Raw genomic sequence first — 22,876 nt, 5'->3', positions numbered from 1 at the left:
TAACCCCTAAACATCCAGCCCCCCACATTGTAACTACTAACCTAAACCTATTAACCCCGAAACCGCCGGCCCACCTCCATCGCAAAACACTAAACTATTAACCCCTAAACCCCCCCTAACTTTAAAATAAAATTACAATATAACTTAGTCAGCTGAGGTAATTGTAAGGTGACAAAGTTAAACCCCCAAAATTATGCTTACTTATTTTGGGGACAGCCGCTAAACAAACACTATTTTGTATATATTATTTTTAGCTTCAGGAATTTCCCTCTGAGTGACAAGTAACTGGCAAAGTTGACAGTTGCGGCTGATATGTATGAAAAATATGAGGTATGCAATTCTAACAGATTTGAGTGACCTGGCTTAATTGAACATATTAGTAAAATAAACATTTATATGTAGATAGAGGGATATTAGAAAACTGACTCATCAGAGATATCAGTGGGGACAGAGGGATTTTGTTCCACATTTTAATAATAATAAAGTACGCAAAGACACTGTATATAAGTATTAGTACAGACAATACCTGGTAGAGAGCCCATTTCACTAAGTTTACACTCCCTCAGACACTTCAATTATCACTACAACCCCTATATATATTATATAGCCTTTGAGTACTCCTAGCAGCTTCTGTATGGGTACTTACCCCCTTCCTGGGACTGGCAGGCTGTGGAAATAGGTTTAAAGTCTGGTGCCAATTCAAGTAGTAGAGAAACTAGATGCAGAGGCTCCATATTAAGAGAAAAGTCTGGGAACGCTGAGGGGGGCGGAGCTACCGTTGGGAGCAAAGCCGGTGGCCATGTTAAAAAGGTAAAACAATTTTGGTTCTTTTTAAATAAAATATAGTGCAAACTCTGGGCTGTTATGTGTAAAGTCACATATCTTACGCAGCACCACTCCACTGACTTACCAGGCATGTCAATGCAGCAGTATCCAGTAGAGAGTCCATCCAGTGGAGGTAGAGTACCGCAGAGGATTGCAGTAGGAAATACCACAGGGGAAGGCTAGGGACGAATCCCCGCGACGCCTGAGGGTAATTATGACTGAAGCCCTGTTAGGGAAATGCTGTGCTCATAAAGGGGTATTCCTCTGTCCCTGTATGATTCATCTGCTGTGAAGTTTCTCTATTTTCTTTGTAAATTATACTCCCTAGGGACTCTGGGTCACACATAGGTCTGAGCTCCCAATTTGTAATCCATAAGCAAGTAGTTGGAACAACCTTTATTCTCAACCATCTCCTACGAGACCAAGAACAAAACAATGAGAGGGAGACGGGAGGTGGGAGGGATTTTAAGCTGTTATGGGCTGTTGACCTCCCCTTAGTGGCGGGAAATATATCACATATGTTATGGAGGATTGTGGACCATCATCATTTTACAAAAGAAATTGTGTTTCATGTCCCTTTAAATTAAACATAAAAACGGATTGTGTTAAAAAAACACGCCCCCAGCAAACTTGTTTTCTTGCTAAAAGCAACCACTGCCTGCAGCTAAATAAAAAGAGCTACCATTACAGAAATTAAGTTCTACTGTCACATGATTTTGCAACAAAAGTCATCTACTGAGCATGGGCAATAAACTGACTGCAGCTAATATAGGTGTTTTCTAGCAACACTTGAAAGGAAAATCTGCTCCTTTGACTTCCTGTAGAGATAACAGCCTGTCTTGTGTGACAGTGGTCAGAAGTAATGGACCCTGCACAAATTAAATACAAAATAAATAAAAAACATAATTCATGTAAGAACTTACCTGATAAATTAATTTCTTTCATATTGGCAAGAGTCCATGAGCTAGTGACGTATGGGATATACATTCCTACCAGGAGGGGCAAAGTTTCCCAAACCTCAAAATGCCTATAAATACACCCCTCACCACACCCACAATTCAGTTTAACGAATAGCTAAGAAGTGGGGTGATAAGATCCAGAGAATGCATAGGTTCAAACGGAGGAGCCTGTAAAGCCCTCAGAACCAAATTAAGACTCCAAGGAGGAGAGATTGACTTAATGACAGGCTTGATACGAACCAAAGCATGTACAAAACAATGAATATCAGGATGATTAGCAATCTTTCTGTGAAAAAGAACAGAAAGAGCAGAGATTTGTCCTTTCAAGGAACTTGCAGACAAACCTTTTTCCAAACCATCCTGAAGAAACTGTAAAATTCTAGGAATTCTAAAAGAATGCCAATAGAATTTATGAGAAGAAATGTAAGTCTTCCAAACTCGGTAATAAATCTTTCTAGACACAGATTTACGAGCCTGTAACATAGTTACATAGTATTAATCACTGAATCAGAGAAACCTCTATGACTAAGTATTAAGCGTTCAATCTCCATACCTTCAAATTTAATGATTTGAGATCCTGATGGAAAAATGGGCCTTGAGATAGAAGGTCTGGCCTTAACGGAAGTATCCAAGGTTGGCAACTGGCCATCCGAACGAGATCCGCATACCAAAACCTGTGTGGCCATGCTGGAGCCACCAGCAGTACAAACGAACGCTCCATTAGGATTTTGGAAATCACTTTTGGAAGAAGAACTAGAGGCGGAAAGATATAAGCAGGTTGATAATTCCAAGGAAGTGACAACGCGTCCACCGCTTCCGCCTGAGGATCCCTGGATCTGGACAGATACCTGGGAAGTTTCTTGTTTAGATGAGAAGCCATCAGAACTATTTCTGGAAGTCCCCAGATTTGAACAATCTGAAGAAATACCTCTGGGTGAAGAGACCATTCGCCCAGATGTAACGTCTGGCGACTGAGATAATCCGCAGAGATTAGTTGAAATAATCTTTATTGTCAGAAAGGAAGACAAGAGACATATCTAATACATCATGCCCCTAGTTCAGATAAACATATTTATATTCATTGTTACAGTCTCAGGACCTCTTATGTTCGATAAAGTTTTATAATTCCATATATCGGTCTCAAACAACATGAAAAAGAGTTGGAGGATGAAACAACTTCTCTCAGCAATTAGTATATCTATCCGGCTTTCCCAATGTATCTCCATCATTACTGAAATCTCTGAAAGTCCATAGAGTCCTAGGAAAAGCTCCCACCTACTGAAGTTGCCTTCAGGCGTAGGAAATATATGAGGTCCTGTTTATTTTCCTGAAGTAGGAACGAAATTATCTATAGTCTTCCTTCCCCTCCCTTTTCTAATGTGTTTTCCTTTTATTTTAATAATTAGAACCGCAGAGATTAGACAGGAGCTGGATTCCGCCCATACAAGTATCTGAGATACTTCTTTCATAGCCTAAGGACTGTGAGTCCCACCTTGATGATTGACATACACCACGGTTGTGACATTGTCTGTCTGAAAACAAATAAACGATTCTCTCATCAGAAGAGGCCAGAACTGAAGAGCTCTGAAAATCGCACGGAGCTCCAAAATGTTGATTGGTAATCTCGCCTCCTGAGATTCCCAAACCCCCTGCGCTGTCAGAGATCCCCATACAGCTCCCCAACCTGAAAGACTCGCATCTGTTGAGATCACAGTCCAGGTTGGACGAACAAAAGAGGCCCCTTGAATTAAACGATGGTGATCCAACCACCAAGTCAGAGAAGATCGAACATTGGGATTTAAGGATATTATTTGTGATATCTTTGTATACTCCCTGCACCATTGGTTCAGCATACAAAGCTGGAGGGGTCTCATGTGAAAACGAGCAAAGGGGATTGCGTCTGATGCAGCAGTCATGAGGCTTAGAATTTCCATGCACAAAGCTACGGAAGGGAATGATTGAGACTGAAGGTTTCGACAAGCTGAAACCAATTTCAGACGTCTCTTTTCTGTTAGAGACAAAGTCATGGACACTGAATCTATTTGGAAACCCAAAAAGGTCACCCTTGTCTGAGGAATCAAGGAACTCTTTGGTAAATTGATCCTCCAACCATGTCTTTGAAGAAACAACACAAGTTGATTTGTATGAGATTCTGCAGAATATAAAGACTGAGCAAGTACCAAGATATCGTCCAAATAAGGAAATACCGCAATACCCTGTTCTCTGATTACAGAGAGAAGGGCACTGAGAACCGTTGAAAGGAAGAGCAACAAATTGGTAATGCTTGTCTAGAAAAGAGAATCTCAGGAACTGATAGTGATCTGGATGAATTGGAATATGAAGATATGCATCCTGTAAGTCTATTGTAGACATATAATGCCCTTGCTGAACAAAAGGCAGAATAGTCCTTATAGTCACCATTTTGAATGTTGGTATCCTTACATAACGATTCAATATTTTTAGATCCAGAACTGGTCTGAAAGAATTCTCCTTCTTTGGTACAATGAACAGATTTGAGTAAAACCCCAGACCCCATTCCAGATCTGGAACTGGCACAATTACCCCAGCCGACTCCAGGTCTGAAACACATTTCAGAAACGCCTGACCCTTTACTGGGTTTACTGGAATGCGTGAGAGGAAAAATCTTCTCACAGGCGGTCTTACCTTGAAACCTATTCTGTACCCTTGAGAAACAATGTTCTGAATCCAAAGACTTTGAATCGAATTGGTCCAAACATCTTTGAAAAATCGTAACCTGCCCCCTACCAGCTGTGCTGGAATGAGGGCCGCACTTTCATGCGGATTTGGGAGCTGGTTTTGACTTTCTAAAAGGCTTGGATTTATTCCAGACTGGAGAAGGTTTCCAAACGGAAACTGTTCCTTTAGGGTAAGGGTCAGGCTTCTGTTCCTTATTCTGACGAAAGGAACGAAAACGATTAGCAGCCCTATATTTACCTTTAGATTTTTTGTCCTGAGGCAAAAAGGCTCCCTTCCCCCCAGTAACAGTTGAAATTATTGAATCCAACTGAGAACCAAATAATTTATTACCTTGGAAAGAAAGAGAAAGCAACGTTGACTTAGAAGTCATATCTGCATTCCAAGACTTAAGCCATAAAGCTCTTCTAGCTAAAATAGCTAAAGACATATACCTGACATCAATCCTAATGATATCAAAAATGGCATCACAAACAAAGTTATTAGCATGTTGAAGAAGTTTAACAATGCTATAAGCATTATGGTCTGACACTTGTTGCGCTAAAGCCTCCAACCAGAAGGTGGAAGCTGCAGCAACATCAGCCAAAGAAATAGCAGGTCTGAGAAGATTACCTGAACATAAATAAGCCTTCCTTAGAAAGGATTCAAGCTTCCTATCTAAAGGATCCTTAAAAGAAGTACTATCTGCCGTAGGAATAGTAGTACGTTTAGCAAGAGTAGAGATAGCCCCATCAACTTTGGGGATTTTTTTCCCAAAACTCTAATCTATCAGATGGCAAAGGGTACAATTTCTTAAACCTTGGAGAAGGAGTAAATGAAGTACCCAGACTATTCCATTCCCTAGAAATTACTTCTGAAATAGCATCAGGAACTGGAAAAACTTCTGGAATAACTACATGAGGTTTAAAAACTGAATTTAAACGCTTATTAGATTTAATATCAAGAGGACTAGACTCCTCCAAATCTAATGCAATCAACACTTCTTTAAGTAAAGAACGAATAAACTCCATCTTAAACAAATATGAAGATTTATCAGTGTCAATATCTGAGGCAGAATCTTCTGAACCAGATAGATCCTCATCAGAGATAGATAAGTCAGAATGATGGCGGTCATTTAAAAATTCTTCTGAAATATGAGAAGTTTTAAAAGACCTTTTACGTTTAATAGAAGGAGGAATAACAGACAGAGCCTTCCGAATAGAATTAGAAACAAATTCTCTTTCATTAACAGGAACATCCTGAACATTAGATGTTGAAGGAACAACAACAGGTAATGGATTATTACTAATGGAAATATTATCCGTGTTAGATAGTTTATCATGACAACTAACACAAACTACAGCCGGAGGAACAGTTACCAAAAGTTTACAACAAATGCACTTAGCTTTGGTAGAACCAACATCAGGCAGCGTCTTTCCAGAAGTAGATTCTGATCCAGGGTCAGGTAGTGACATCTTGCAATATGTAATAGAAAAAAAAAACAACATATAAAGCAAAATTCCTTAAATGACAGTTTCAGGAATGGGAAAAAATGCAAAACAAAACAAGCCTCACGCAACCAGAAGCAACTAAAAAGTGAGACTGAAATAATGTGAAAAAAACTGGCGCCAAGTATGACGGCCACATTAAAAAATGACGCAACCACGTGAAAACTTCCGGCGTCAACTATGACACAGGAAATGACGATATTCTCGCGCCAAAAAAGTCTTGCGCCAAAAATGACGCAATAAATTGTAGCATTTTCTGCACCCGCGAGCCTAACAGCCCGCAATTTAGAAGAAAAAAGTCAATTGAAAATATTAAGGTGAGAAAAATATTTTATTCATATGCATTTTCCCAAAAAATGAAAATGACAGTCTGAAAGAAGGAACATTGATTATCCTGAATCATGGCAAATATAAGTTTAAAACATATATTTAGAACTTTACATATAAAGTGCCCAACCATAGCTTAGAGTGTCATAAATAAAAACATAATTTATGCTTACCTGATAAATTTATTTCTCTTGTGGTGTATCCAGTCCACGGATCATCCATTACTTGTGGGATATTCTCCTTCCCAACAGGAAGTTGCAAGAGGATCACCCACAGCAGAGCTGCTATATCGCTCCTCCGCTAACTGCCATATCCAGTCATTCAACCGAAAACAAGCGGAGAAAGGAGAAACCATAGGGTGCAGTGGTGACTGTAGTTTAAAATTAAAAAAATACCTGCCTTAAAATGACAGGGCGGGCCGTGGACTGGATACACCACAAGAGAAATAAATTTATCAGGTAAGCATAAATTATGTTTTCTCTTGTAAGGTGTATCCAGTCCACGGATCATCCATTACTTGTGGGATACCAATACCAAAGCTAAAGTACACGGATGAAGGGAGGGACAAGGCAGGTACTTAAACGGAAGGTACCACTGCCTGTGAAACCTTTCTCCCAAATATAGCCTCCGAAGAAACAAAAGTATCAAATTTGTAGAATTTTGAAAAAGTATGAAGCGAAGACCAAGTCACCGCCTTGCAAATCTGTTCAACAGAAGCCTCATTTTTAAAGGCCCATGTGGAAGCCACAGCTCTAGTAGAATGAGCTGTAATCATTTCTGGAGGCTGCTGGCCAGCAGTCTCATAGGCTAAGCGGATTATGCTTCTTAGCCAAAAAGAAAAAAAGGTTGCCGAAGCCTTTTGACCTCTCCTCTGTCCAGAGTAGACGACAAACAAAGCAGATGTTTGACGAAAATCTTTAGTAGCTTGTAAGTAAAACTTTAAAGCACGAACCACGTCCAGATTGTGTAATAGACTTTCCTTCTTTGAAGAAAGATTAGGACACAAAGATGGAACAACAATCTCTTGATTGATATTCTTATTAGATACCACCTTAGGTAAAAACCCAGGTTTGGTACGCAGAACTACCTTATCTGCATGGAAGATCAGATAAGGAGAATCACATTGTAAGGCAGATAACTCGGAAACTCTACGAGCCGAGGAAATAGCTACCAAAAAGAGAACTTTCCAAGATAAAAGTTTGATATCTATGGAATGAAGAGGTTCAAACGGAACCCCCTGAAGAACTTTAAGAACCAAATTTAAGCTCCATGGCGGAGCAACAGGTTTAAACACAGGCTTAATTCTAACTAAAGCCTGACAAAATGCCTGAACGTCTGGAACATCTGCCAGACGCTTGTGCAACAGAATAGACAGGGCAGAAATCTGTCCCTTTAAGGAACTAGCTGACAATCCTTTTTCCAAACCCTCTTGGAGAAAGGATAATATCCTGGGAATCCTGACCTTACTCCATGAGTAACCCTTGGATTCACACCAATAAAGATATTTACGCCATATCTTATGGTAAATTTTCCTGGTGACAGGCTTTCGTGCCTGTATTAAGGTATCAATGACTGACTCTGAGAAGCCACGCTTTGATAACATCAAGCGTTCAATCTCCAGGCAGTCAGTCTCAGAGAAATTAGATTTGGATGATTGAAAGGACCTTGTAGTAGAAGGTCTTGTCTTAACGGCAGAGTCCAAGGTGGAAAGGATGACATGTCCACTAGATCTGCATACCAGGTCCTGCGTGGCCACGCAGGCGCTATCAAGATCACTGATGCTCTCTCCTGCTTGATCTTGGCAATCAGACGAGGGAGCAGAGGAAACGGTGGAAACACATAAGCCAGGTTGAAAGACCAGGGCGCTGCTAGAGCATCTATCAGCGTCGCCTTGGGATCCCTGGACCTAGATCCGTAACAAGGAAGCTTGGCATTCTGGCGAGACGCCATGAGATCCAGTTCTGGTTTGCCCCAACGATGAATCAATTGTGCAAACACCTCCAGATGGAGTTCCCACTCCCCCGGATGAAAAGTCTGACGACTTAGAAAATCCGGCTCCCAGTTCTCTACACCTGGGATATGGATAGCTGATAGGTGGCAAGAGTGAATCTCTGCCCAGCGAATTATCTTTGAGACTTCTAACATCGCTAGGGAACTCCTGGTTCCCCTTGATGATTGATGTAAGCCACAGTCGTGATGTTGTCCGACTGAAATCTGATGAACCTCAGAGTTGCTAACTGAGGCCAAGCCTGAAGAGCATTGAATATTGCTCTTAATTCTAGAATGTTTATTGGAAGGAGTTTCTCCTCCTGAGTCCACGATCCCTGAGCCTTCAGACCTTCCAGACTGCACCCCAACCTAGAAGGCTGGCATCTCTCGTTACAATTGTCCAATCTGGCCCATACCTTTGGACAGATGGACCCGAGATAGCCACCAGAGAAGAGAATCCCTGGTCTCTTGATCCAGATTTAGTAGAGGGAACAAATCTGTGTAATCCCCATTCCACTGACTGAGCATGCAGAGTTGCAGCGGTCTGAGATGTAGGCGTGCAAACGGCACTATGTCCATTGCCGCTACCATTAAGCCGATAACTTCCATGCACTGAGCCACCGAAGGGCGAGGAATGGAATAAAGAACACGGCAGGAATTTAGAAGTTTTGATAACCTGGACTCCGTCAGATAAATTTTCATTTCTACAGAATCTATCAGAGTCCCTAGGAAGGAAACTCTTGTGAGGGGGGATAGAGAACTCTTTTCCTCGTTCACCTTCCACCCATGCGACCTCAGAAATGCCAACACTATGTCCTTATGAGACTTGGCAATTTGGAAGTTTGACGCCTGAATTAGGATGTCGTCTAAATAAGGGGCCACTGCTATGCCCCGCGGCCTTAGGACCTCCAGAAGCGGCCCCAGAACCTTCGTAAAAATTCTTGGGGCTGTAGCTAACCCAAAGGGAAGAGCTACAAACTGTTAATGCCTGTCTAGGAAGGCAAACCTGAGAAACCGATGATGATCTTTGAGTATCGGAATGTGAAGATAAGCATCCTTTAAATCCACTGTAGTCTTGTATTGACCCTCCTGGATCATAGGTAGGATGGTACGAATAGTTTCCATCTTGAATGATGGAACTCTGAGGAATTTGTTTAAGATCTTTAGATCCAAAATTGGTCTGAAGGTTCCCTCTTTTTTGGGAACCACAAACAGATTTGAGTAAAATCCCTGTCCCTGTTCCTCCTTTGGAACTGGATGGATCACTCCCATAACTAGGAGGTCTTGTACACAGTGTAAGAATGCCTCTCTCTTTATCTGGTTTGCAGATAATTGTGAAAGGTGAAATCTCCCTTTTGGGGGGGAAGCCTTGAAGTCCAGAAGATATCCCTGGGATATCATTTCCAACGCCCAGGGATCCTGGACATCTCTTGCCCACGCCTGGGCGAAGAGCGAAAGTCTGCTTTTTGGCCTGCTTACCCTTGTTCCAGGTCTGGTTAGGTCTCCAGACCGTCTTGGACTGAGCAAAAGTTCCCTCTTGTTTTGCATTAGAGGAAGTTGATGCCGCACTTGCCTTGACGTTTCGAAAGGCACGAAAATTAGACTGTTTGGCCCTTGATTTGGACCTATCCTGAGGAAGGGCATGACCTTTTCCTCTAGAAAAAATCTTAACTGCACATACCTCATAGCAGGATAACCTGCACGCCATTCAACCGCTGAAGTTACCTCTCTCTTCAGTCATGTGTGAGAACAGCAATGGATCTTAGTTACAACCTGCTAAGATCATAGAAATCACAGGCAGATTCTTCTATTTTTCTGCCTGGGACAAAATAGTGCAACTCCGGTACCATTTAAAAACAACAAACTTTTGATTGAAGCAAGATAACAGCTACATTTCACCAATTTTCTCTTACTACCTCCATGCTTGTTGAGAGTTGCAAGAGAATGACTGGATATGGCAGTTAGGGGAGGAGCAATATAGCAGCTCTGCTGTGGGTGATCCTCTTGCAACTTCCTGTTGGGAAGGAGAATATCCCACAAGTAATGGATGATCCGTGGACTGGATACACCTTACAAGAGAAATAAGACTTACTTACCCTAAGACACTCATCTACATATAGTAGATAGCCAAACCAGTACTGAAATGAGAATCAGTAGAGGTAATGGTATATAAGAGTATATCGTCGATCTGAAAAGGGAGGTAGGAGAAGAAATCTCTACGACCGATAACAGAGAACCTATGAAATAGATCCCCTAGAGGAAGACCATGGTATTCAAATAGGCAATACTCTCTTCACATCCCTCTGACATTCACTGCACTCTGAAAGGAAAACCGGGCTTCAGCCTGCTGCGAAGCGCATATCAACGTAGAAATCTAGCACAAACTTACTTCACCACCTCCATGGGAGGCATAGTTTGTAAAACTGAATTGTGGGTGTGGTGAGGGGGTGTATTTATAGGCATTTTGAGGTTTGGAAAACTTTGCCCCTCCTGGTAGGAATGTATACCCCATACGTCACTAGCTCATGGACTCTTGCCAATTACATGAAAGAAATGTACAATCCTTTTAAAATGATAATACATTTTGCACTGACATCTATTAAGCATAACTCACTGCTTAGTGTTTTTATTGCAACAATGAAATAGATTGGTTTATATCCATTTAAGCTTCACCAGCATACCAAAAACTATATTTCTAATACACTACAACTAATCTGATGCCAAAGGAAAGAAACTGGTGCATATAATAACAAGTGGTAAAAAACATAATTTATGCTTACCTGATAAATGTATTTCTCTTGTAGTGTGTTCAGTCCACGGGTCATCCATTACTTATGGGATATATTCTCCTTCCCAACAGGAAGTTGCAAGAGGATCACCCAAGCAGAGCTGCTATATAGCTCCTCCCCTCACATGTCATATCCAGTCATTCGACCGAAACAAGACGAGAAAGGAGAAACCATAAGGTGCAGTGGTGACTGGAGTTATAATTTTAAAATTTAGAACCTGCCTTAAAAAGACAGGGCGGGCCGTGGACTGAACACACTACAAGAGAAATAAATTTATCAGGTAAGCATAAATTATGTTTTCTCTTGTTAAGTGTGTTCAGTCCACGGGTCAGCCATTACTTATGGGATACCCATACCAAAGCTAAGTACACGGATGATGGGAGGGACAAGGCAGGAACATTAAACAGAAGGAACCACTGCCTGTAGAACCTTTCTCCCAAAACCAGCCTCCGAAGAAGTGAAAGTGTCAAATTTGTAAAATTTGGAAAAAGTATGAAGTGAAGACCAAGTTGCAGCCTTGCAAATCTGTTCAACAGAGGCCTCATTCTTAAAGGCCCAGGTGGAAGCCACAGCTCTAGTGGAATGAGCTGTAATTCTTTCAGGAGGCTGCTGTCCAGCAGTCTCATAGGCTAAACGTATTATGCTACGAAGCCAAAAAGAGAGGTAGCCGAAGCCTTTTGACCTCTCCTCTGTCCAGAGTAAACGACAAACAGAGAAGAAGTTTGTCTAAAATCTTTAGTTGCCTGTAAGTAGAACTTCAGAGCACGGACCACGTCTAGATTATGCAAAAGACGTTCCTTCTTAGAAGAAGGATTAGGACATAATGATGGAACAACAATCTCTTGATTGATATTCCTGTTAGAAACAACCTTAGGCAAAAACCCAGGTTTAGTACGCAGTACTACCTTGTCTGAATGAAAGATCAGATAAGGAGAATCACAATGTAAGGCAGATAACTCAGAAACTCTTCGAGCCGAGGAAATAGCCATCAAAAACAAAACTTTCCAAGATAAAAGCTTAATATCAATGGAATGAAGGGGTTCAAACGGAACACCCTGAAGAACTTTAAGAACCAAGTTTAAGCTCCACGGAGGAGCAACAGCTTTAAACACAGGCTTAATTCTAGCCAAAGCCTGTCAAAAGGCCTGGACGTCTGGATTCTCTGCCAGACGTTTGTGTAAAAGAATAGACAGAGCTGAAATCTGTCCCTTTAGCGAACTAGCGGATAAACCCTTTTCTAAACCCTCTTGTAGAAAAGCCAATATCCTAGGAATCCTAACCTTACTCCATGAGTAACTCTTGGATTCGCACCAATATAAATATTTACGCCATATCTTATGGTAAATTTTTCTGGTCACAGGTTTCCGAGCCTGTATTAATGTATCAATAACCAAATCCGAAAACCCACGCTTTGATAGAATCAAGCGTTCAATTTCCAGGCAGTCAGCCTCAGAGAAATTAGACATCTGATTTTATCCTTTGAAAAAGCCCAGCCGCTGACTGGGGGAAACGCGTTAGGAACCGGCAAACAGGTCCGACGCTCAGACTCCAATTTTTGATCCGCTCCCTCCCATTGGCAGACAGGCAGTTAGCAGAGGCATCCGGAAAGCCCTGCTACAGAAGCCGGTATCGTGCATCAACATCCGGGGACACTGACTTTCCTAGGCAGCAGTGTGGAGCGGCTATACAAGTGGAGGAAAGAGAGTTGAACTCTGATTGCCTTTTTAATCTTACTTCTAGTAAGTGCATCAATTTATGTGTGCTAATGTTGTTAATAAAAATCTACACTTGAATCTTTTGTGCGCTCTCTCTCTCTTCTTTTTGCATGTACTATTATCCCTACGACTGAGGTTTGGATTTACCCTGTCTGATTGGAGCTGCACAAAACGGGACTCAAGTTTCTATTCATCTTAAAGGGACATATCACCTTATACTGGATGCTTCACTTTTAGTAAAAGACAGTAATGAGAATGGTCATGAGAAACTATTAGAGGTACTGTAAAATATAAACAGCGTGCAATACAGGAGGTTTTTCTGACATATATATATGTCTTGCAGTTTAAGGACAAGCAATTCATATATATTAAGTTGTTAAATCAAGGTACTGTTTTATATTTATATTTTTTTTATATATCTCCTGCCACATATATTTATATTTATACCAAGGGTGCTATTGTGGATTTTATATTTTATATTTTATATTTGACCAATTTTTATGCATTTTTTCCTTTAGGTGATTTTAGAAATTTTAATATTTATATCTATATATTTTTTTGAGTTGATTGTAGACTATTTATTTATTGACAAGCGAGAGATATATATATATATATATATATATATATAGTTATAGTCTCTGAGGATACTGAGTCAGTTCATATAGCGCAATTTACTTTTTTCCCTGTTGCTCAGAGAAATTAGGTTTGGATGGTTGAACGGACCCTGAATTAGAAGGTCCTGCCTCAGAGGAAGAGACCATGGTGGACAGGACGACATGTCCACTAGGTCTGCATACCAGGTCCTGCGTGGCCACGCAGGCGATATCAGAATTACCGATGCCCTCTCCTGCTTGATCCTGGCAATCAGTCGAGGTAGCAACGGAAATGGTCGAAACACATAAGCTATGTTGAAAACCCAAGGGGCTACTAATGCATCTACCAGCAGCGCTCCCGGGTCCCTGGACCTGGATCCGTAACAAAGGAGCTTCGCGTTCTGGCGAGATGCCATGAGATCCAGATCCGGTTTGCCCCAACAATGAATCAGTTGAGCAAATACCTCCGGGTGAAGTTCCCACTCTCCCGGATGAAAAGTCTGGCGACTTAGGAAATCCGCCTCCCAGTTCTCTACGCCCGGGATGTAAATCGCTGACAGGTGGCAAGAGTGAGACTCTGCCCAGCGAATTATCTTCGAGACTTCCAAGATCGCTAGGGAACTCCTGGTTCCCCCTTGATGATTGATGTAAGCCACAGTCGTGATATTGCCCGACTGAAATCTGATGAACCTCAGTTTTGCTAACTGAGGCCAAGCTAGAAGAGCATTGAATATTGCTCTTAATTCCAGACTGCTCCCCAGCCTAGAAGGCTGGCATCCGTTGTTACAATCGTCCAATCTGGTCTGCGAAAGGTCATTCCTTTGGACAGATGAACCGGTGACAACCACCAGAGAAGAGAATCTCTGGTCTCCTGGTCCAGATTTAGCAAAGGGGACAGATCTGAGTAATCCCCGTTCCATTGACTGAGCATGCATAGTTGCAGCGGTCTGAGATGCAGGCACGCAAATGGCACTATGTCCATTGCCGCGACCATTAAGCCGATTACCTCCATGCACTGAGCTACTGATGGGCTTGGAACGGAATGAAGGACACGGCAAGCATTGAGAATCTTTGATAACCTGGACTCCGTCAGGTAAATCTTCATCTCTACAGAATCTATAAGAGTCCCTAGAAAAGGAACCCTTGTGAGTGGTAACAGAGAACTCTTTTCCACGTTCACTTTCCACCCATGCGACCTCAGAAATGCTAGAACTATCTCTGTATGAGACTTTGCATTCTGAAAACTTGATGCTTGTATCAGAATGTCGTCTAGGTACGGAGCCACCGCTATGCCTCGTGGTCTTAGTACCGCCAGAAGTGAGCCCAGAACCTTCGTAAAAATTCTCGGGGCCGTGGCTAACCCGAAGGGAAGAGCCACAAACTGGTAATGCCTGTCTAGAAAGGCAAACCTTAGGTACCGATAATGATCTTTGTGAATCGGTATATGAAGGTAAGCATCCTTTAAGTCCACTGTGGTCATATATTGACCCTCTTGGATCATGGGTAGGATGGTTCGAATGGTTTCCATCTTGAACGATGGTACCCTTAGGAATTTGTTTAAGATCTTTAAGTCCAAGATTGATCTGAAGGTTCCCTCTTTTTTGGGAACCACAAATAGATTTGAGTAAAATCCTTGTCCCTGTTCCGATCGCGGAACTAAGTGGATCACTCCCATGATTAAGAGGTCTTGTACACATTGTAGAAATGCCTCTCTCTTTACTAGGTTTGTCGATAACCTCGAAAGATGGAACCTCCCTTGTGGAGGAGAGGTTTTGAAATCCAGAAGGTATCCTTGAGATATAATCTTTAACGTCCAGGGATCCTGCACATCTCTTGCCCAAGCCTGGGCGAAGAGAGAAAGTCTGCCCGCCACTAAATCCGTCTCCGGATAGGGGGCCCTGTCTTCATGCTGTCTTAGGGGCGGGAGTAGGCTTTCTGGCCTGCTTGCCCTTGTTCCATGACTGGTTGCCTTTCCAACCCTGTCTGTAACGAGCAGTAGTTCCTTCCTGTTTTGGAGCAGAGTAAGTCGATGCTGCTCCTGCCTTGAAGTTACGAAAGGCACGAAAATTAGACTGTTTGGCCTTTGGTTTGGCCCTGTCCTGAGGAAGGGCGTGGCCCTTACCTCCCGTAATGTCAGCAATAATTTCCTTCAAGCCGGGCCCGAATAAGGTCTGCCCTTTGAAAGGAATGTTAAGTAGCTTAGACTTGGAAGTTACATCCACTGACCAGGATTTAAGCCAGAGCGCTCTGCGCGCCTGTATGGCGAATCCAGAATTTTTATCCGTAAGTTTGGTTAGATGTACTACGGCATCTGAAACAAACGCATTAGCTTGCTTAAGGGTTCTAACTTTGCTCAAAGCCTCATCCAATGGCTCTGTGCGAATCGCCTCTTCCAGAGACTCAAACCAGAATGCCGCTGCAGCCGTGACAGGCGCAATGCATGCAAGAGGCTGCAATATAAAATCCTGTTGAACAAACATTTTCTTAAGATAACCCTCTAATTTTTTATCCATTGGATCTGAGAAAGCACAGCTATCCTCCACCGGGATAGTGGTACGCTTGGCTAACGTAGAAACTGCTCCCTCCACCTTAGGGACCGTCTGCCATAAGTCTCGTGTGGGGGCGTCTATAGGGAACATTTTTCTAAATATCGGGGGAGGGGAAAAAGGCACACCGGGTCTATCCCACTCCTTACTAATAATTTCTGTAAGTCTTTTTGGTATAGGAAAGACGTCAGTACACACCGGTACTGCATAGTATCTATCCAACTTACACAATTTCTCTGGAATTGCCACCGTGTCGCAATCATTCAGAGCCGCTAATACCTCCCCTAGTAACACACGGAGGTTTTCAAGCTTAAATTTAAAATTTGAAATTTCTGAATCCGGTCTCCCCGGATCAGAACCGTCACCGACAGAATGAAGCTCACCGTCCTCATGTTCTGCAAATTGTGACGCAGTATCAGACATGGCTCTCGTGTCATCAGCGCGCTCTGTCCTTAACCCAGAGCTATCGCGTTTGCCCCTTAATTCGGGCATATTATATAATACTTCTTTCATAACATTAGCCATATCATGTAAAGTGATTTGTAAGGGCCTAGATGTACTTAGCGTCTCAATCCTACGCATCTCCCGAGCGGGAGACGCAGGTACTGACACGTGAGGAGAGTTAGGCGGCATAACTTCCCCCTCGTTGTCTGGTGATAGTTTCTTTATCGGTACAGATTGACTCTTATTCAAAGCAATATCAATACAATTGGTACACATCGTTCTATTGGGCTCCACATTGGCTTTTGAACATGATGAACAAACAGTTTCCTCTGAATCAGACATGTTTAAACAGACTTAGCAATGAAACTAGCAAGCTTGGAAATCACTTTCAATAAGTTTACAAGCAATATAAAAAACGCTGCAGCGCTTCAAAAATACAGATATAATTAAACAATTCTTAACAAGAAGTGTATTATTAGCAGAGGATTGCACCCATTAGCAAAAGGATGATTAACCCCTCAATACCCAAAAGGGATAAAACAGATAGCAATTAAGATTTAACGCTTTTAATCACAGTCAAGCACACTGTCACAGATCTGCTGTGACTGATTACCTCCCTCACAAATGAATTTTGCAGACCCCTGAGCTCTCTAGAGACGTCCTGGATCAAGGAGGAAGAAGCAGGAAGACTGTGCTAGAATTTTAACTGCGCAACAAGGCGCTAAAACAAGGTCCCTCCCACTCCTATCACAACAGTGGGAGCCCTGATATAACGGTTTCCATGCAGAAAAATATGTTAGCCATGTGGAAAAAATCATGCCCAAAGAGATTTATCACCAAAGTACCTCACAAAAACGAATAACATGCCAGTAAACGTTTTATTAAAAAACAACATTTTCCAATGTCATGCAAAGTAATCACTAAGCCTGCTACCAGTCGCTACCACTGCAGATAAGGCTTAAGAATTATTTCAGTTTTAACAGTATTTTCTCAGTCAATTCTAGTCCCTAGAAAATAACTCGACTGCGCATACATTTATCAGTCTGATACCAGTTGCCACTACTGCATTTAAGGCTGTACTTACATCATACGGTAACAGCAGTATTTTCTTAGTCAATTCCATTCCCAGAAAATAAAGTACTGCACATACCTCATTTGCGGAGGACCCCGCATGCTATTCCCAGTTTCTGAAGTTACCCCACTCCTCAGAATGTCGAGAACAGCCAGTGGATCTTAGTTACGCCTGCTAAGATCATAGAAAAAAAACGCAGGCAGTTTCTTCTTCCAAATACTGCCTGAGATAGAAAAACAGCACACTCCGGTGCTATTTAAAAGAACAAACTTTTGATTGAAGAATAGATAAGTAAAAACTCCAGCTCCTCTCGCGTCCTCCTTCTTTGTTGAGGGTTGCAAGAGAATGACTGGGTATGACATGTGAGGGGAGGAGCTATATAGCAGCTCTGCTTGGGTGATCCTCTTGCAACTTCCTGTTGGGAAGGAGAATATATCCCATAAGTAATGGATGACCCGTGGACTGAACACACTTAAAGTGATTGTAAATTTTCCGTGTTGAGATTAAACCTACTTGCTCACAATGTTGTTAATACTTAAACCGCATTAATATAAATACACTAACATAAAGGAATATAATTATATTGAATGTTTTACTTATCGAAGTTGGAAGCACTGAACTCCTCCCAACCGTCTTCTTCCTGGTTTGCTGCCCGTTTCCTCTCCCTCATTATACAATTTCACGCCTACTACGTGACGTATTTTTGATGCTCGTTCACGAGCGGTGCCGACATTTGCGCATGCGATACAACAATTCTGTTGAAAACGCGCATGCGCATAGCAACCGAAAGTTTGTAAAGCACTGCTCCTCATTTCAAATCGCGCATGCGTTGAAACACCGTCCGTATAATAAACAAAGTATTCAATGAATGTTTCTATTCATTGAGTACTTTGCGATCAAGGAGTATAAGTGTTTAGTGCTTGCAATAAGCACAGCGCACAAATTTGAATTCTTTGCCAATATTACATCTTATTACGGACAATTTACAAATTGTAAGTATATATAATTATCAGGAAAGTTACTATTTGTGCATAAAAAATATATTTTTTGATTTATCTAAAGCTTATGTCACATCAAGGACGAGCATGGAGTATGCGACGTCATCGGGTTGTTCACGCATGCGCATTTGAAGAAAGTGACGTGCCGAACATCAATGCTGACGCCCCGGGGAAGAAAATAACAAGCAGAGAGAGAAGTGTCACTCAAAAACGAATAGTGGGACAAATAATGCAGGCGGAGGAATCGGCGAAAATAATCGTTAGTAAAATTCAATATATTGACTTTAATTTACATATTTAGAAAATTTGATGAATGAGACTAGGGTTTATTTGTGCCATTATATACTTTTATGTAGAGATGTTTTGTTAACTTTACATGCACTTTAACAAGAGAAAATAACAGCTTAAATATACAGGTATTTTATTTTTTATTAAGTTAGTTTAGGATTTGCACTTGTTTCCGAACAGATCTTAGCTTTTCTTCAAAGATCAAATGGGACACTGATTTAAACTTCAGTAAAAGATCAGTTAATATTATCAAAATATCCTCCAATTCCACACCAAAAAAAATAAAAAATGTTATCATTGCTGAGAGCATCAAATAAAACGCAGAAAGAATTTGTGCGTGACAACATACAAAAATATAATGTAAATTGTTTGACGCCTTTAGAATCATTTTACCTGAGCTCCGGACACAGGTGCAAAAGGATTTGTTGGTCTTAACCCTGGTTGTGCATACATTATTGGCTGAGGAACCATTAGAGGATTAGGTCCAATCTGTGTAGGAACCTGTAAGTGTAAAACAATTTAAAATGAAAAATGTACTCTGCTGCGGATACAAAGTCAATTTTTATTTTGTACATGGCCTAGAGTGTAGGTAATAAAATCAGTGGTATAATTTATTTTATCACATAATTTAATATGGATTTCTCTGAACAGAAACATAAAGAAACAGACAAAGCTTAAAGGAATAGTATATCAGTGTGGTGTATCAATGTTAAAGGAATAGTCTAGTCAAAATTAAACTTTCATGATTTAGATAGAGCATGCCATTTTAAGCAACTCTTTAATTTATTCCTATTATCAAATTTTCTTCGTTCTCTTGGTATCTTTATTTGAAAAAGCAAGAATGTAATCTTAGGAGCCGGCCCGATTTTGGTTCAGCACCTGGGTTGCGCTAAATGTATCCACCAATCAGCAAGCACTACCTAGGTTCTGAACCAAAAGTGGGCCAGCTCCTAAGCTTTCATTCTTGCTTTTTCAAATAAAGATACCAAGAAAATTAAGAAAATTTAATAAAAGGAATAAATGAAAAAGTTGCTTAAAATGGCATGCTCTATCTGAATGATGAAAGTTTAATTTTGACTAGACTATTCCCTTAACATTGATATACCACACTCATAGGGAGTACTTTTTAAACAAGAAGTTTTATTTATGTCTTTGGACTGGATATCTGTATCATATCTCACTGTAACTCGTTTGAAAAATGCATCCCCCTATTATCGAAGAAGTGAAGTATACATATATAAAACAATATCCCATAAAATATATACCTGTTTCTTGAATAATTCCAAATTCAGGTATTAGTGGAGTATATATTACTAGCCTGCTTGAAGGCGCTAGAACTTCCCTAAAGTCTTTAGGTTGCCTTGCCTCCCTATGGAGAGATAGAGATAAAGCACAATAGTGTGGCATGAACTAGAGATACCCACATGAAGGCATGGTTGGGAAAACATGTACCTTGCCTAAGCCTCAGGGATACAGGTTCAATAAGACGTTCTTTTCAGAGTAGATAAATTATCACCTTAATAGGCCACGTTTTTAACCTGAGCTCATAGGATCAGTTAAAAATCTGTTGGACATATGGATATCACAAAATGAATTGCAGAAGATAGACACTTTTTGATGACCTGCAAAACCATTCGTACGATATTGACTCTGTCCAGACATCTGCAAAGTAAGTGATGCCCCCAAAGGGAAATACCTAGACCCCCATACCATCAAGAGGTATTTGATAAACGATACTGAACCTAGTCTGCTATAGCCCCTCTTTGAGAGGTAAAGCGGCATCTTCCAATTCTGGGAACAAAAAGATTAACAAAAGGACTCACAAGGCCCTGATTTCTGAACTTCTGAGTTTTCTGACCTTTGTCTATGAGTTTAGAATAGCAGATATCATGTATTTAGGAGCCTGAGGTAAACATACACTTCTCCTTCCAGACTTTTTTCCTAATAACAGAATTTTCAAAATGCAAACTTATTATTTCATTAATCTTAGAAACAGAATCAACTTCCCAAAGTTTTTCGCAAAACTGCTAGAACAGTGTCAATTCAATCACAGCTTCAAAAGAAAATGTTAACACTTTTTGTACTGAAAGATAAAGCCAAAAAGTTTTTGCTATATCAAACAGTGATTGTGACAAAGCAACAGTCTAAGGAAAAATGGTGCAGGAGGAAAGCAACAGTGCATGTTAATGTTCAGGAACATAAAATAACTAGTGGTGCTGGGGTACCTATCTAAAGGGGGGAAAAAATAAAGAATATAGGCAGTGTCTTCAATAATCTGACAACAAACTCAGTGGAATCTCTTATGATAATTGTAGATGTCAGCCGAGAGCTGCTGTTCCTGAGCTGCAGGCATCTGTCTTCATATGGTAATTGAGCATGATCGGTGCTCCGTTACCATATGAAGGCAAATTGCCAGACCGTTAGACAGTGACAAGGTCTGTGTCATTCTCTGGCAGGGCAGCCCAGCGGTGGAGGGGGGAGGGAGGGATGGGGTGCTGCACTACAGAAATTTTTTTTTTTTAAAGAAAGGGGGAGGGATGGGGTGCTGCTCTAAAGAAAACAGAATTTATGCTTACCTGATAAATTACTTTCTCCAACGGTGTGTCCGGTCCACGGCGTCATCCATAACTTGTGGGAATATTCTCTTCCCCAACAGGAAATGGCAAAGAGCACAGCAAAAGCTGTCCATATAGCCCCCCCCCCCCAGTCATTCGACCGACGGTTAGGAGAAAAAAAGGAGAAACTATAGGGTGCCGTGGTGACTGCAGTGTATAGAGAAAGAAATTTTTCAAACCTGATTAAAAAACCAGGGCGGGCCGTGGACCGGACACACCGTTGGAGAAAGTAATTTATCAGGTAAGCATAAATTCTGTTTTCTCCAACATTGGTGTGTCCGGTTCACGGCGTCATCCATTACTTGTGGGAACCAATACCAAAGCTTTAGGACACGGATGAAGGGAGGGAGCAAATCAGGTTACCTAAACAGAAGGCACCACGGCTTGCAAAACCTTTCTCCCAAAAATAGCCTCCGAAGAAGCATAAGTATCAAATTTGTAGAATTCGGCAAAAGTGTGCAGAGAAGACCAAGTCGCTGCCTTACATATCTGATCAACAGAAGCCTCGTTCTTGAAGGCCCATGTGGAAGCCACAGCCCTAGTAGAGTGAGCTGTGATTCGTTCAGGAGGCTGTCGTCCGGCAGTCTCATAAGCCAATCGGATGATGCTTTTCAGCCAGAAAGAAAGAGAGGTAGCAGTAGCTTTTTGTCCTCTCCTCTTACCAGAATAAACGACAAACAAAGAAGAAGTTTGTCTGAAATCCTTTGTTGCTTCTAAATAGAACTTTAAAGCACGGACTACATCTAAATTGTGTAACAAACGTTCCTTCTTTGAAACTGGATTCGGACACAAAGAAGGAACAACTATTTCCTGGTTAATATTCTTGTTGGAAACAACTTTTGGAAGAAAACCAGGCTTGGTACGCAAAACAACCTTATATGAATGGAACACCAGATAGGGTGGATCACACTGCAAAGCAGATAATTCAGAAACTCTTCTAGCAGAAGAAATAGCAACCAAAAACAGAACTTTCCAAGATAGTAACTTGATATCTATGGAATGTAAGGGTTCAAACGGAACCCCTTGAAGAACTGAAAGAACTAAATTTAGACTCCAGGGAGGAGTCAAGGGTCTGTAAACAGGCTTGATTCTAACCAAAGCCTGTACAAAAGCTTGTACATCTGGCACAGCTGCCAGTCGTTTGTGTAACAAGACAGATAAAGCAGAAATCTGTCCTTTTAGAGAACTCGCTGACAATCCCTTATCCAAACCTTCTTGGAGAAAGGAGAGGATCTTAGGAATTTTAATCTTACTCCAGGAGAATCCCTTGGATTCACACCAACAGATATATCTTTTCCATATTTTATGGTAAATCTTTCTAGTCACAGGTTTTCTGGATTGGACCAGAGTATCTATCACTGAATCTGAAAACCCACGCTTGGATAAAATCAAACGTTCAATTTCCAAGCAGTCAGCTGCAGAGAAACTAGATTTGGATGTTCGAATGGACCTTGTACTAGAAGATCCTGTCTCAAAGGTAGCTTCCATGGTGGAGCCGATGACATATTCACCAG

At 41.2% G+C, this 22,876-nt stretch overlaps 1 protein-coding gene across 1 annotated transcript in view; it reads right to left on the bottom strand.

The window, feature by feature from the left end:
• The window catches only part of LOC128660360 (phosphatidylinositol-binding clathrin assembly protein), a 576,760-nt gene that overhangs the window by 36,490 nt on the left and 517,394 nt on the right, over window positions 1-22,876 (bottom strand). The window contains exon 18 of the mRNA XM_053714177.1: window positions 19,141-19,248. Within this exon, the coding sequence (XP_053570152.1) occupies window positions 19,141-19,248 (108 nt within the window). The remainder of the gene's footprint in view (window positions 1-19,140; window positions 19,249-22,876) is intronic.

The sequence above is a fragment of the Bombina bombina genome, chromosome 1 (assembly GCF_027579735.1).
Source record: "Bombina bombina isolate aBomBom1 chromosome 1, aBomBom1.pri, whole genome shotgun sequence".
Lineage (NCBI taxonomy): Eukaryota > Metazoa > Chordata > Amphibia > Anura > Bombinatoridae > Bombina > Bombina bombina.
This window is presented reverse-complemented; position numbering and strand designations above follow the sequence as displayed.